Raw genomic sequence first — 14,626 nt, 5'->3', positions numbered from 1 at the left:
TGACCCGCGGGACACAAAACCGCGTGGACAGCCCCGCGGGGAGGGGAGGGGAGGGTGTTTTCCCCAGCCCTGCCGAGCCCGGCCCGTGGGGCAGCGAGCGGCGCGGGGCAGGGACGGAGCGAAGGTCACGGGCTGGGAGGCACCGGCACGTTCGCTGCTGACCTTTAAAACTAACACTGATGCCGGCCCGGAGAAAGGATGGGTGAGTACCTGGCAGGCAGGAGCGGGTCTAGAGCCCGGCTCATCCGCGCGCTCTGTCAAAAGACACTTTGGCAGCGTTATTAGTACCGATGGAAACATGCACTTCAGTTAACGGCGGTTCCCAAAAGGTTTTGCTGATGAGCCATTTCGTGCCGTCCACTGACAAGGAAGAAATGGCAGCGCCTCAACTTCAGGTTTTAGGATTAGAAGGATATAAATGTTGCGAGAGAGGTAGGAGAGAGCAGAAACGGAGTCATGCACAAATGAGAGTCCACAGCAGGTACGCACATGGTAAAACTTCATTTGAACTTGTTTACAAAATTGACAAAAAAATATCACCTTGTAAACTTATTCACATTTGTTGGAGCTCACAGAACTGGTTATACTGGCATGCTGAAATAAAGATTGTCAAGCCTCGGCTCACCCTGGATGACACCAAGTGAGTTGACCTTTAACAGCAGCAACAAACTCGGCATGGAACAAGATTTAAAGCTTGCACTGGGAAGGAGCTTCTCCAGCGGTTTTGTACCACAGGGAAAGAGCCAGGTCTGATTCCTGATGCTCCCTCAAGCGACTGAACATCAGCGGTTTGCTGGACATAATCTGAAAGCTTTGATGAACCTCACCCAGCGTGGTCCTCAAGGGTTGCAGTGGAGAAAAGATGGAGTTTTATCAACTGTAACGCAATTTAAAGGCCTCAAAAGAGCACAGACCCTGTTCCTAAATGGGATCATTCAGGGAAGGAGGGGCAGAGGGAGAGAAGATACACAGCATTTTTTTACATAAACAAAACTCAAGCGTTTCCAAAGTGACCAGCAGCTCATCCCTCTGCCATCAAATCTACCACTCTGAACTGCAAGACAGGAGCTCTCCCCAACTGCAAACCACACTGGCCCCACCTCAGCAACTGCAGAACAACAAAATGGAAGTAAACTGAAAACACACTTGGAAGCATTTTTTTGGTAACCACTTTTCACTCCCAGACCTCAGATTTCAGGAGTGGAAGCACACAGACATCAGGTTTCTGAGACACCCACACGTTTCAGCAGCTGTCAGATCACAAAAGCAAGTAGGTTTGAACAAGAATGACTGGAAAATAAACCAAACCTCATCAGTTGTATTCCAGGGAATGAAGCAACTTAATGTGGTCAGGAGAACCCTCTTCTGTGACAACCAGAATGGGTTAACAGCATCAACATCACTAAAATTGGAAATATTTTTGGTACAGTGTCCCCCTCCCCTGTTCCCCTGGACAGCAGCCCAGCACTGGGGACTGCAGAAAACAGCAATGCCAAATGTTAAAGCAATGACAGGTATTAAAATCCTTCACTTCCTACACCCAGGCTGCTTTAGAAAGAGCAATAAAACATTACAAAGTCACTGAAACAAGAAAATCAGCTCTGATCCCTTTAGACTTTGAGGTACATTAACAGCAGGCGGGTTATCAGCCCTCCAGAGTTCACACCAAAATCCAACCTGTATGACTGAACACCAACCAAGGTACTTGGAAGACGTCCCACACATCCCTAAGAGCTGCTCTCAGCAGTGTCCACAGGATTTGGCTTCACCAAACTGCTCCAAGGGATTCCCAGGGTCAAGGGGCCCTTGGCTGGGCTGAACTGAGCAAACTTGGAAGGGGAAGGGGGGGGAGGAAAAAAAATAAATGAGTGAAATACAAATAGTTCACAAACTGTTTTGTGCAAATTTTTTTTATTTCCACATTTATATCACAACGTGTCCACTTAAAGGACCAAATAGCAAAGTTGCTCCCTTCTGCATCCCAGGAACACAGAAGTCTAGTTACTGTACATTCACTAAGGCTCTTTGTTTTTGCAAATTGCGTTTATGATGGATATCCATAAGGCAAACAATATCTAAAGGAATGGTAACAAGTATATTTCCAGCATACAAACAGGCTTCCTTTTTCCCTCTCACAGTACAGTTACAAACTTGTAGCACCCTCATTACATTTAGATTCTAGAAAAGGTGATTTTTCTTTTTTTTTTAATTATTTTTTGTCCTTTTTTTTGTTTGTTTGTTTTTTTATTTTTTTTGTGGTTTTTTTGTTGTTTTTTTTTTAATACCTAGAAGTTTTGCAGGAAGGGAAAAGGAGGAAAAATATTTGGCTGGTGGTGGTGGGATCAAAAAATATCGTTAAACATCTAGTTTTTGCAGCATTTCTCAGAGACTGGATTTAAACTGAAACCAGACTAAAGGATGTGGATGCCTATGGAATGTTGAGCTGAAGCTGGAGGCCCAGCCTGCAGTGCAACACCTGCTGGTTTAAAACCCAATCTCCGTGTACCACATGACTTTAGACCAACGCAATCGTGTCCAGAGATGTGATAGAAATAAAAACTACAGTTTTTGCACATTTGTCTCTCCAATATCTCACTGCCAAATAATAAAAACAAAAAAAACAAAACAAAACAAAAAAAAACCCAAATCAAGTCAAATAAATAGATGCATATTTTGTTAAGGTAACTTCCACAATTTTCTCTGTACCTGCCTGTACTAAGATTCCGGCATTCAGAAAGTGCTGGAAATCCTCTTCACTTCTTGGGGACTAATACTTTTTATAGCTGGCTGGCTCTAGAGTTTTGAACTCACTGATCAACCTTCGTTATATGCCTTCTTTTGCAATTGTTAGTAAACTGGTAGCAGCATTTCACAAAAGGAGAATTTAAAGGAACGAGCTGGAAAGGCCCAGCTCCCTCCCCCCCCCTCTGCTCGTGGGGCCTGTTTGTCCAGGACAGGAGGTTCTCTCTTTCTCTCTCACTCTCTGTCTCTCTCCAGCTGGAAGTGGCATTTTGTTGTCTGCCAGTTTTGCCAACTGCAGGTGTTTTTAAAAAAAAAAGCAGGGGTTTAAGCAACCAAAACCTGCTCTCAGTCTAGGCAGACGTAAGGCAGGATGTTCAACCTCCCATCATCCCCGTGTGGATCTAAGGATATGCACTGTGTCCAATCATACCAGTTACCCTGTGTGTCGTAACAACCGTTCACGCCCGGCCAGTTGTGGTCACGTATCCTGTCGAGGTCATCGCCCGTGACCTCCCTGGTGACCCCGGGCAAGTCTGTAGGTTTGCTGTTGGGAGCTAGAACGTGAGTCTTTCTAGCCTCTTTTCTAGTGCTTTCCTCCTGCTTTAAATACTCAGACATGAAGTAGTGAGCTCCTGGAGTCTGTACTCCTGATGAGGACAGCAAGCTACTCTGTCTGTTTAAATAGGACTGAATGATTTCGTTTCTGGACAACTCTTTCCAGTTCGTTTGTTCAAAAGGGCTTTGCAGGTTGGGTTTTTGCTCCTGCTTTTCCGTTTCTGTCCTGTGCTGTTCAGTGAGCGCAGGCATTTCTACCTGCAAAGGATCTTTCGGTGTTAAAGGTTTTATCTGTCCTGTCATGGGATCAAAAGTGAGTTTTCTCTCTTTTAACCTCACAGGTTTCACCCCCCCTTCCGTTACGTGCCCATCCAAGTTGACCGTGTAGTCTCTGGGCCGGTACCTTTTCTTCTTTTTACTCTCAGACCCTGAAGCAGCATCGTCACTGTCCATTTTGGAAGCGTCCTGCGGGAAGCCCACGTGTGGCAGGAGCGGCTCCCCGGGGTGGGCGCCAGCCTTGCAGGTGGGAGGTGCGTGGAGGGTCCCCGCCGGGTGCCTGTGCCCCTCGGGAGGGACCTGCTGCTCCTGCCAGTGCTGGGGGGCCTCGGTGGCGGAGGGCTGGGGGAGCTCCAGCCTCTTGGCTGGCAGTGGAGGTGTGGGTGGTTGCATCAGGGATGGCGGTGGCGATGGCACCTGTGCAGCGTCCGAGAACTGAGACCTCTGAGACGGACTGGGCGTCGAATCCTTTGGTGAGTACGTGCTGTGCTGCCGAGCAAAAGTCTCCTGCCTGACGTTCCTGGGGCTGAAGGAGGAGCAGCGAGGGCTCTTGGGCTGGTGAGGGCCCGTGGTCTCTTCTGATTTATCATGCTGCTGAAGCACTGCAGTCTTTAGCAAGGAGGAAGTGCTTGAAGGTTTTACAAGTCCTGGAGAACTGGTGTGAGGTCTGACAGCGTTTACTGGGATCTTAGTGTGTTTATCATTTTCACTGAGTTCTGTCCTGCTGCTCTCGGGCCCCGCGTGTAGATTTACATCTACAGGACTGGGAAAATTTTCAGGACTACCTCCAATGCCGTTTGTTGGAGGGGGTGAAGAGTTCTGTAATACTTCATGACTAGCTTTGGAGACTTTGGGGAGAGGAGGGCCCTGCTGCCCGTCCCTGTGCTCGCCTTTCCTTTTGCGGTTTCCCAGTTTCTCCGCTTTGGGAGAATTCAGTTTCTGGATGTCGTTCCTGCTTTTCAGCTCGCTGATGGGCTTGGCTCCAGCCACAGCGGGGAGTTGTGTCTCTGGTTTGCAGTTGTGAGCACCTCCATTCGCCGAGCCAGGTGGATTGGGGAGCCCTCTTGGCACGGGGTCATTCTGGGTCACGGGTTCGATCAACTTCTGCCAATTCCGCAACAATTTCTTGGCACGTTTGGCGAGTTCCTCATTGGATGTCTTCTTCCTCACCTCGTTGATGAGCCTCCCGAGTCTTGTTTCCTACAAAGACACACAAGGTGTTTTACAAACAGGTATCACCCCAAGAAAAACAAACAAACAAACAAACAAACTCTTAAAGGGATGTTTCTGCTTTTGCTCACCCTGAGAAATACCTGGGTAAAAACACTCGAGATTTAAGGGCTGAATTAATCTTTTTTTGGAAGGGATTAGTCCAGAGCTCGGCCACTCAACGTGAAAACAGCTGTGGGTTGAAAGGTTTTATTCCCTGAGCTGGGAAAAACATCAGGAAGGAATTCTTTAATGAGAAAGAACATCGAGAGTAAGGTGTGAGTTCAGATGCAGCACCCAAAATTTGAGTGTGAAAGTGAAAGTCTTAAGATCTGCAGGAAGAGCCAAGAGAAGAGAATTCCAGGGTCTTTGCCTGTTACAGCAACAATTAACAATAAAAATGTCCTTCTGATAAAGTTGACTGCCAGGTGTGACATGTCCTACCTTCCTCCTCCACCTGTCCCTTCACTCCCCAGTGTTTTGGGAACACTTGGAAGAGCCATTTAAACAACAATTCCTGGGGTGTCCCAAAGTGGTTTGGTGAGCAGAAGGCAGCGAAGTGTTTGATTGTTCCCAAAGCACATTTGAAACCAAAGAATTTGTTCCACAAGTCAAGATTACTTAAGAAAAGGACTTCAAAGGAGAACACAGACCAGCCTGTGAGAGAAATATGCAACCTGTTGGGATACATATGTTGAAATAACAGGTGGAGTTGTAATTAAGCAACAGTTAAAAGCAAGGAACGCTGCTCATTTCAATACAAAGAGTGAAAAAAATAATATATATATATATATATATAAATCAGCCATAAAACTTCTTCGGGCTGTTCCTACCAGTGGCCAGTGAGGCTGCAGCTCTCTGACACTAAAAGGATCAGGTGTTGAAACCTGCTGAGATGAATTTAAGATTGATTTTATAGAACACAGCAACTATATTCCTATTCTGGATTTCTGGTGCTTGGTCGCCAAACACCTACAGAGGTGACCAGAATTGCAGTTCCGGTGCTGAAGGCACCCAAATCCATCAGCGGCGAGTGCTGATGACTGCACAAACAGGAACTGTGCTGCCAGAACACTGAGCTGGCCCAGAAAGGATCCCTGTGTTCAGCCACATGCAGGAAGCAGCACGAGAGGGACAAAATAACATCTGAATTGTGAATCCTTTGCAATCCAGCTATTGTTCCCAGACAAGCTCCAATGGAAATCAGAAAGGCAGAGAAAAGTCCTTCCGTACACACACAGAAATCATGATCAGAGCATGACATACCTCAAGTGCCTCTTTGGTTATGGGGTATTTCTCCAGGCTGGAGATCACTTCCAGCACTGCCACCATGTTATGGATCTGCAACAAGGAACAGAAAGTCACTCCATGTTTCATCTACAGGTCTTACTTATCAAATGTAATTTAAGACCTTCCACTTTGTAATTGCTGGGAGCCTTAATCACAAACTGCTCTCAGACTGTCTGGCTTTGGGGAGCTGATTGTTCAAGAAATAGGGACAAGGACACTTTCCTGGCCTAGTTGGAAACTGCAGGAGCTGTAACAAACACCCTCTTATGTAAAACTCAAGGAAACCTTCGCATTTAAACAGCTGGGACTCAGCAGCAAAGTTCTGAGACCCCTGGGCAGAGCATCAATCAATTGTCCTAACGGAAAACAAGTGCTCAGTGGACCAAGAGCAGCAGCCACTCCCAGGGGAAATCTGGATTTTTTTAGGCACTGCTTCAGCTTTACAGGAGTCACTGCTGGACAGCTTCATTTACAGCATCGCTGCTCCCTGGGGCTGCACCCCACGAGTGTCCAGAGGCTCCTGGGCCAGGGTTGTGCCCAGCAGGTGTCCCCAGATCGTTGTCCACACCGGTCGTGGCTCCTCACAGCCACTCCACAACCCCGGGACCCCCGTGCTGTGTTGGGGGTGACAAAGGGAGGAGGAACTGCACAAGCCACAACATCACCCTCAAAAAGTGACCATCAGGGTTTCCCACAGGCTGCACTGCAGCATTTCAGCCCCACGGGTGAGCTGCACACACACACACACACACACACACACACACACAGCCCCTGCGATCTGAGCACCCTCAGCACACGCGGGATTTTAACAGTTTGAATCATTTGAATCATTTCCACAAGGAACACGCAAGATCCACGTTTTAAGGACATGGTTTAGGGGTGAACTCAGTAATCTTAGAGAGCTTTTCCGACCTAAACAAGCTGATGATCCTACACAGAGATCCCTAATTTCCATTACCTGTCGTTACAAGCACTGAAACCTGGAATTTCTCATTCACCTTTGGAGACAGATTTAAGAGATAAGCACAGGGAAACTTGAATCACAGTCTCATTTATTGCTTAATTGCATTTGTGACTCAACTGGACACGAAGTGCATGTGAGAAAAACCTCTCAGCAAGAGGGATCCCACATCACCCTCAAGCCCGATCAGGAGCATCAGCAGGCAGCTCTGCCCCCTCAGCCACACTGCCCTGCAGGATCCTTCATTTTAAAAAGATCAAACTTCGTAAGAATGGGCTTTTTCAAACCAGTTCTACCCTTCCCTTAAGATACAACAGAAGAACCATTTACATGGTTCAGAAGAACTGATATATTTAAGTCTATACAGGCTCTGAATGATTCTAACTCTTACAGGCTGGGAAATCAACTTCAGGCCAAAGATTAATTAATTAATCCTGGTTCTTTCTTCACTGAACCTTGTCGTGTCTGCAGGTATTTACAGCCCTACCACGAGGTCAGGCCTGGTAGAACTCTGCTCAACCCTTAGAGCAGCACTAGCACCTCTTCTGACACAGTTTAGATTTCACTATTTCACTTCAGCGCCCTGACTTTATTCCATGTTTTGATCCTTGCCCTGCCCTCAGTGCCCAGGAAGGACAGTTTAACTAATACAGAACAACAGGCTTGGGTTTGTTGGTTTTTTATTTTTTTAGTTTCTAGCACCAGAGCCCTTAGAACAGTTAATGCTCAGTTCTGGGAGTTTTCCAGACACATTTTTAAACTTGTCAAACATGATACTCTCCTTCCCAACACATATTTCAGACTCTGAACTACCAGGGTGCAAAAGGCTCTGCATTGCACACACCAGTAATTGGTCCAACTATTTCTGCAGTTACTGGTAATCCCCAAAAATTCATTATCTAAATGACAAACTGATGGGAAAAAAAAAAAAAAGATTATCAGCCTGGCAGGAAGGGGAAAGGGATGATGTGTGTACACACACCTACAGAAAGATGGAACTGCTCAGGGAGTTTCCAGTCACTGCTTTGCCTTTGTTCAATAAATGGATCCCCCAAATGATAAAATCACCTCCCAGGGCCTGGGTCCACACCAGGACTGACAGGCTGGGACTTCCCTCCCTCTTCTGGGGGCATGTGGTGCCAATTAAGGACAGTGAAAGTGGCCTTGCACCACTCAACTCCTCCCCAAGCACAAACCACCCCTCTGGGATTCCTCACACATTTGTCAGCAGTTCAGAGCACGAAGGTTCCAACATCTCACACCCCACACAACTGCAAGAGGCTCCTCTGATTTTCACCTGTGGGAAAGTCTGGTTCTTTACAAATAAATAAATACAAAGTTCAGACGGGTTCAACAACTTCTCCCCGCTCCCTCAGTGGTTTTCTCGGAATATTTCAATGAAACTGCCATAAAGAGTTTATAATGAAAACAAAATTGCCTATTTTAGAATAACACAGACTGTGAAGTTTCTTGGGGTACAGTTAAACAGTGATGGAAGCAAGACGACCTCCCAAAGCACTCCAAGTATCACCCATTCCATGAGAAGACACCTGTTGGGATAACAGGATTATTGCACATCTGTATCTTTACCTTAAACCAGCTGTCACTGGCTTAATAAAATTCATATAAGTCACAAAACCATCATGAGACCGATGCTACAAAACCTACCAGGGCCTTCCTACTGCACCAGAAATGTTGATTTATTGACACAAAGGGCTGTTAAAGGTGCTTTTTGGATGCACAGTAGGACAGGGAATTCTCCAGACACTGCTCAGGAGTGGAACTGCACAAGTCTCAAGAACTTACATTTTATTTTCTAGTTGCCTTTGTCTGCTTGCCCTGCCCCCCTGAGCACCCCCAAAACAACAGCCAGGAAGCAACCCCGGGATCTGCATTTGGGAGCTCTCAGGGAACAGCTCAGAATAACTTACAGAGCGTTCCCAACCATCCCAAGCTGTTCCCGTGCCGGGAGCGTCAACTGGCACAGAGCAATTCACTCGAAAGTTTCCTGCAGAACATCTGCTTTGAGTCATCTGTGATAATCCCTTCCAGCCAACCCTAATGACAGCCACAGAAAACAAATCTTATTTATTCCATGCAAGGCTCCTGAAGTCATCCAGCCCCACTCTGGAGCTTTACTACTGCTCTCCAAGAGCTTTTCCAAGTTAAGCACTGAATGTTTTTACTCCAGCCTCAGACAAAAGCAGGGGTTTCTGAACTCTCTGGAAAAGATCAAGCAGCCTAATTTCCTTTTCTTAACTGCCATCTTAATCCTATTTTAGCATTTTTAAACAGGACCAGTTCAGTAACTAACTTCAGGGGAAGTGTTACACAGCAGTTTAAGGGGATTTTGGGAAGTTTGAGGTCCAGCTGCTCCCTCCCACCTCCAATTCCAACGACACCTTCTCAGGGAGATGTGACATCAGCAGCAAGCTCAGCCCACCTGGGTCACATCAGTACCTTTACAAGTTTCTAAAGGGTATTTAAGTCCAGAGTCCCCCACCCCTGGCACTGCTAAACCCAAAGTGTAACCCCATCATCACCCTCCCCAAATCCCAGGTTACAACTATCAACCTGGCTCCAAGGAGAGCTCACAGGTACCACAACACACTGGCTTGGAGAGAAAGTTTTTGTCACCATACCTCAACTTACTCACTCAAAAACATCTCTAAATACTCCAAACGTTGCTGGTTCCAAGGCACTCTCGTATCATTGTCCCACCTGCAGCATCAAAGCAGTCTGACAGAAGCAAGCACAGAAGTGGGGACACCACACAAGTCTAAACAGTCTCCCATCTTCCTACAGACACAAATCCAGGTATCCATTGCCAAGCTGGAGTTTCTGCTGCCAGTCAATCCAAGGAGGGTGCAGACAGTTCACAGGAGCATCTGTACATTTTCTGTTGTCCTGCCCCTGCTCCTGGGACCGGCAGCACTTCATGGAGCAGTCACAAAGCTGCCACAGACCACAGGGTTGTGAACATCCTCCCCAGAACTGCAAGGAAATCCTGGGATGGGGGTGAATCCTGCTGCCATGGGACATGGAGGCTGAACTGATCCCAGGGTGGTGCAGTGCCCACTCCCTGAGCGACAGCAGCCACTGGGATTCCTCCTCCTCGGGGCTCTCGGTGTCACCTGCAGCCAAGCAGCAGCTCCTCACCCACCCTGGGGTGCCCCAGCAGTGCCACACCTTGCCCCCAGCACTGCTTCTGTGTAAATCTGCTGCACTGTACAATAATCTAAAACAGGGAATCACAAGAAGAGGAAAGCTGCTGTTCACAGGAGGCTTTATTTGGATGTGGCAATGGGAACACAGTGGTGCAGTTTATTGACCTCACAGCCAACGAGACAATCAGGCACTGACAACACACACACCACCAACAGTAAACTGAAATGTCTTTTTTTTTTTTTTTTCCCCAAAGATACAGCCCAAACACACCAAGTTAGAATCCAGGTTACAACCTGCTGGTATTTAGTTCAGTTCTTGCAGCTGATCTATTAACAGTTCCCTCTACCCCCAACCTGACACGGGGTTGTCTCCAGACAGGGAACACCAGACACTGCTCACAGTTATTACATCCCACAAAGATGACCATGCACTACTTTGGTATCATCACTGAAAATGTTTGAAAATCAGCTTGCCAAGAAAGTTCCAGTATTAACCAAAGATGTTCTTAGAGGTGGGGGCCATTTTTTTAAACAGTATTTTAGTAAAACAGATCTTTACACACGAAGGAATCAATGGTTTGGGTTCAAAGTCATCAACTGGGGGTATTCTTCTGTGATAGAGAAATTAATCTGGAGTACATGCCTCAAAAGAGTTATTAATTTGTGGTGCAAAACACAAGTAAAAGATAGAAAAAATGCTCCTTGACCACCAAGAACAGTCTAAAGAGTGTCCAGGCACAACAAGCATTATCTGCACCTCCAGAACTAAAATTTCCAGGCCTAATTTAAAGAGTCAAAGCAACGTTGTTTTATTTATTAAATAAAATATACATTTATTATTATGTTTTATTTATATTTAGGTTTTATTTAATGGTAAAGGAACATCATGCAGATACCTTTCTGTGTATACATTTTACAAAGCCAGGATCAAACAAGAGGAAGGGCAAGTTCCAATAAAATTCCACAGTGCAAAGAAATCCTCCAAACCTCCGTGGCCCAGCACAGTGCTCTGGGTAAATGTGATCCCAAAGGAAATGCCCAAGGTTTCCATCACCAATTTACCCACCTCACACCCCCTCAGTCACTGCACTGCTCCTAAGGATGGAAGAATCATCCAAGGAATGATTCCTTAAGATGAATCTTAAGGGAGATGAGAGCCTGATGAATAAAATGTTAAATACATTGCAGAATTTATTAATTCATCACACTGGAGAGGAATATGCTCCTGGGAACTTAAGCATGGGGTGTTTGTTCACAAAGTGGGAGAAAAAAAATAGTCTTACAAAGTGGGAAAGTTTTAAATATCAGGTTTGCAGAGAAGTCACTGCCACCTTTCATCAACAGTTACCAGCTCAACACTTCTGTCAGGACAGACCACAAGGGAGCTCCATGGATACGCAAAAAAACCTGCAATGGATTTACCCATCTCCTACAATCACTGCTGTTCAAATTTTAGATTAAACACTTTGTTCTCCAAAGACTGTGCAGGTCCTCAGGACAGTATCACCTGTCAGGAAAGTGGAGAACATTTGGCCACTGCAGGCAGTGGAAATACTTGGAAATAAAATGCCTTTTCTACCTTCGGATGGGAGAAAAAAAAAGCCTTTCCCAGAGGAAGGTGAGCACGGAGCCTTTTCAGCTCAGGATTTACCAGCTGAGGGGTTACTGTGAGAGCAGCTCCACTGCAGAGCCAAGAGCCCAGTGTTTTATTTGTGTTTAAACACAGAATCACTGAATGGTTTGTGTTGAGAGGGACCTTAAAGCCCATCTCTCAGGGACACCTCTCACTACACCAGGCTGCTCCAACCTGGCGCTCGTTATTTCTGATCTTGGAGCAAAAAACTTCACCATTTCCACTTCATAAATCCCCAGTGAGGCTTAAGCCCCTTGGCCAGCCTGTCTTAAAAAAGTCCAGGGAAGAAAACACCAAGTCAAAACCCAATAGCTCAGATTGGGACAGACAAACTCCTCCACACAACAACAGTGTACACTGAGTTTTCCACAGTGCACAGAGGCACCCACTGCACCAATACATCCCCTCCTGCATCTTCTCTCCATCTGTTCAATAATCAGCTGTAGTTTCTCCAAGGATTGACTATAATATTGAAATGTTTTTTTTTCCTGGAACTGTCAGGATGATAATTTATGTACAGACATAAAACTCCCTGTTCCTTCCCTTGCAGTTTGGAGCACCAGGAGTGTTACACACACTGACCTGTTCCAAAAGCTCTGCTTACAGATCCTTACAGATACTGCAGATGTGCTGCAAATTTGTTCACCAAGGAGAATTTAAGATTGTTCACCACTCTACCCTGGGAAAACACCACATTCCTCCCTAACAAATAAAGCAGTGCAGACCTGTAGTATAACTGTGATCCTCCACAGGCTGATCCTGCGTGGAAACCACGGGAGGAAGCAACTCCACAAAGTGCTGTTCGTCACTGCCAGACAAGACTTCCACCTCTGCACACTCATCTTCGCAGCAGAGCCTGAAAACACAGCCAGATCCCAGAGCTGGATCCCAGAGCCAGCTCTGGACTCAGATCCCTCCTCCTCAGCTGCTGGGTTAGAAACCACTCTGCTCAGTAAAACAGAACTAATTACATTTTACTTCCAGTGACTCCTCAGTGGAAACTGCTACCACTGACTGTTTGGACACGCTGAAAATTGTATACTTTGGTATTAACAATCACACTCCACTGCCCTGTGAAAGCCATGCCCCAGAAAACACCAATTCACTGCCGAGTTTAGCAGATTGCACCTCAAATTAAAGCAATTTGCTGACACTTAAATATTGTTCCAAACACTGAAAGCATGAATTACCCACAGAAAGAGTAATTTAGCTGTTATAAGACTCGATAAACAAACCTACATTTACATTAAACTGGATGTGAGGCACTTACTTACCTTTACCTTCAATATTTCTTTAAAGGCCAAGAGTGTAAGTGGGGCCACATCACACCACGTCACACAGACCCAAGGAAGTTTATTTGGAGTTATCACCAAGCTCAAAATGGGTAAGAGGAGATAACAGCAAAGCCTTATCAGCCAAAACAGACATGGTTTTTTATGTATAAGAACTACCCTGACATTTAGTTTTTAACTCCAAGCCTTATATATTGGAGTAACTCTGCGTTCAAAGAGGTGCTTCTTGACTAACCTCAAATTTCCTCAGCGGGCAGAATCGATTCCTCCTTTCCCTCTCCTGAAACTTTTTGTGGTTCCTTTACAACAGAAAACTCTTCCTTGTCAACTGCAGCACCTTCTTGAAGAAACTGGAAAAGGATCTCAGAGGGAGAAAAAGCTTCAGCTGCTCTGAAGGTGCTCTCAGCAGGAGCCCAAGGGGTCAGAGTGACAGCGCTGTTGTCACAGCAAAACCCTGGAGAAAGGCAAGGACACACACCCTGCTGCTCCTGAACTGGGTTCACCCTCAACTTACTGGACAAAACCCTCACAAATGTCCAAGTGGAGCTCCTGGACCAGGCCCAGACTTCAGCTGAATTTTTTTTAATGCATAAGTTGGGTGTTTCTCCAGGTTCTGACTGTGCCAGGGTGAGGCTGCAGGGCCTGGGCAGCAGGAGCTGCCCCCCAGCCCAGCTCCAGCCTCTGTGCTCTGCTCTCCTGGGTTAAAGGGGTGCCACGAGGGGCAGCCAAATGCCCTCATTCCCCCTGGAACACAGAGCTCCCCAGGGGGACACAGAACACCACCCTTGGGTTCTCTGCTGCCTGGGAAGTTTGTTCAGCACGTCCCTCCTGCAAGGACCCACACCTTGCACATCAGCTGGGTCCGTGGGGACTGTCAGAGATGACTCCCCATGTTTATGCTCCCTACAAAAAGGTGGTTTTTCCATCCAGCACACCAATAAAAATGTGTCAATGAGTTATTTCCCTGCAGCCTCTGAGCATTCAGTGTTCACTTCCCACCAAGGGCCCACAGACAGGTACTTGCTGCAAAGTTTTATCATTGGGATTTAAAAAGCCCTTTAATGATCCCCTTTAATTTAGCAGCCTGACAACCAGAGGGGGTCACCTGGAGGGTGCTGCTCTGCAACAGCTTGAGCTGCCACAACCCCACTGTCAGCTCTCCTCACACCAACTACCAACCACTGCTTTGTGCCAGAACTGCATCTCCCTGAGCCCAGGAGGAGCTGGGCAGGGAGAGAGGCCCCTGAGGAACCCCTGCTCAGGTAGGGTTGGCCAGGTGAGTCCTTGGCTGGCTGGTGCAGGGTCAGCACAAAGGAGGGAACAGGAACAGCTGGAGGTGGGGATGGGCATCCCAGCAGCAATCCCAGCTCCAGTGGCAGCTTCAGCTGGCGTAAACACATGGGTTTAAGCCAAAACAATCCAACTTTTGATCATTTGGAGCATTAGCCACACGACCTTTAGTGTAAGGTGGTGGTTTGCTCTTGGATTTGCAAAGCTCAGT

At 46.6% G+C, this 14,626-nt stretch overlaps 1 protein-coding gene across 2 annotated transcripts; it reads right to left on the bottom strand.

Moving 5' to 3' along the window:
• Positions 1-2,994: 2,994 nt before the first annotated feature.
• On the bottom strand, positions 2,995-13,126 carry MED26 (mediator complex subunit 26). 2 transcript variants are annotated; one of them, XM_027902330.1, is made up of 3 exons: positions 13,108-13,126; positions 6,049-6,123; positions 2,995-4,773 (listed from the first exon to the last, which is right to left on the bottom strand). In XM_027902330.1, the coding sequence occupies exons 2-3, from the start codon at positions 6,112-6,114 to the stop codon at positions 3,088-3,090; spliced, it is 1,752 nt and encodes a 583-aa protein (XP_027758131.1). In that variant the 5' UTR covers positions 6,115-6,123; positions 13,108-13,126; the 3' UTR covers positions 2,995-3,087. The 2 variants fall into 2 exon arrangements, with proteins under 2 accessions (XP_027758131.1, XP_027758130.1); XM_027902329.1 differs by lacking the exon at positions 13,108-13,126 and having other exon boundaries at positions 6,049-6,457.
• Between the last annotated feature and the right edge of the window lie 1,500 nt (positions 13,127-14,626).

This window comes from Empidonax traillii, unplaced genomic scaffold, assembly GCF_003031625.1.
Source record: "Empidonax traillii isolate 1590-97213 ecotype Southwest subspecies unplaced genomic scaffold, ASM303162v1 scaffold863:size338993, whole genome shotgun sequence".
Taxonomy (NCBI): Eukaryota; Metazoa; Chordata; class Aves; order Passeriformes; family Tyrannidae; genus Empidonax; species Empidonax traillii.
Note: the sequence above shows the minus strand (reverse complement) of the source record. Positions and strands in the feature narration are given on the sequence as shown.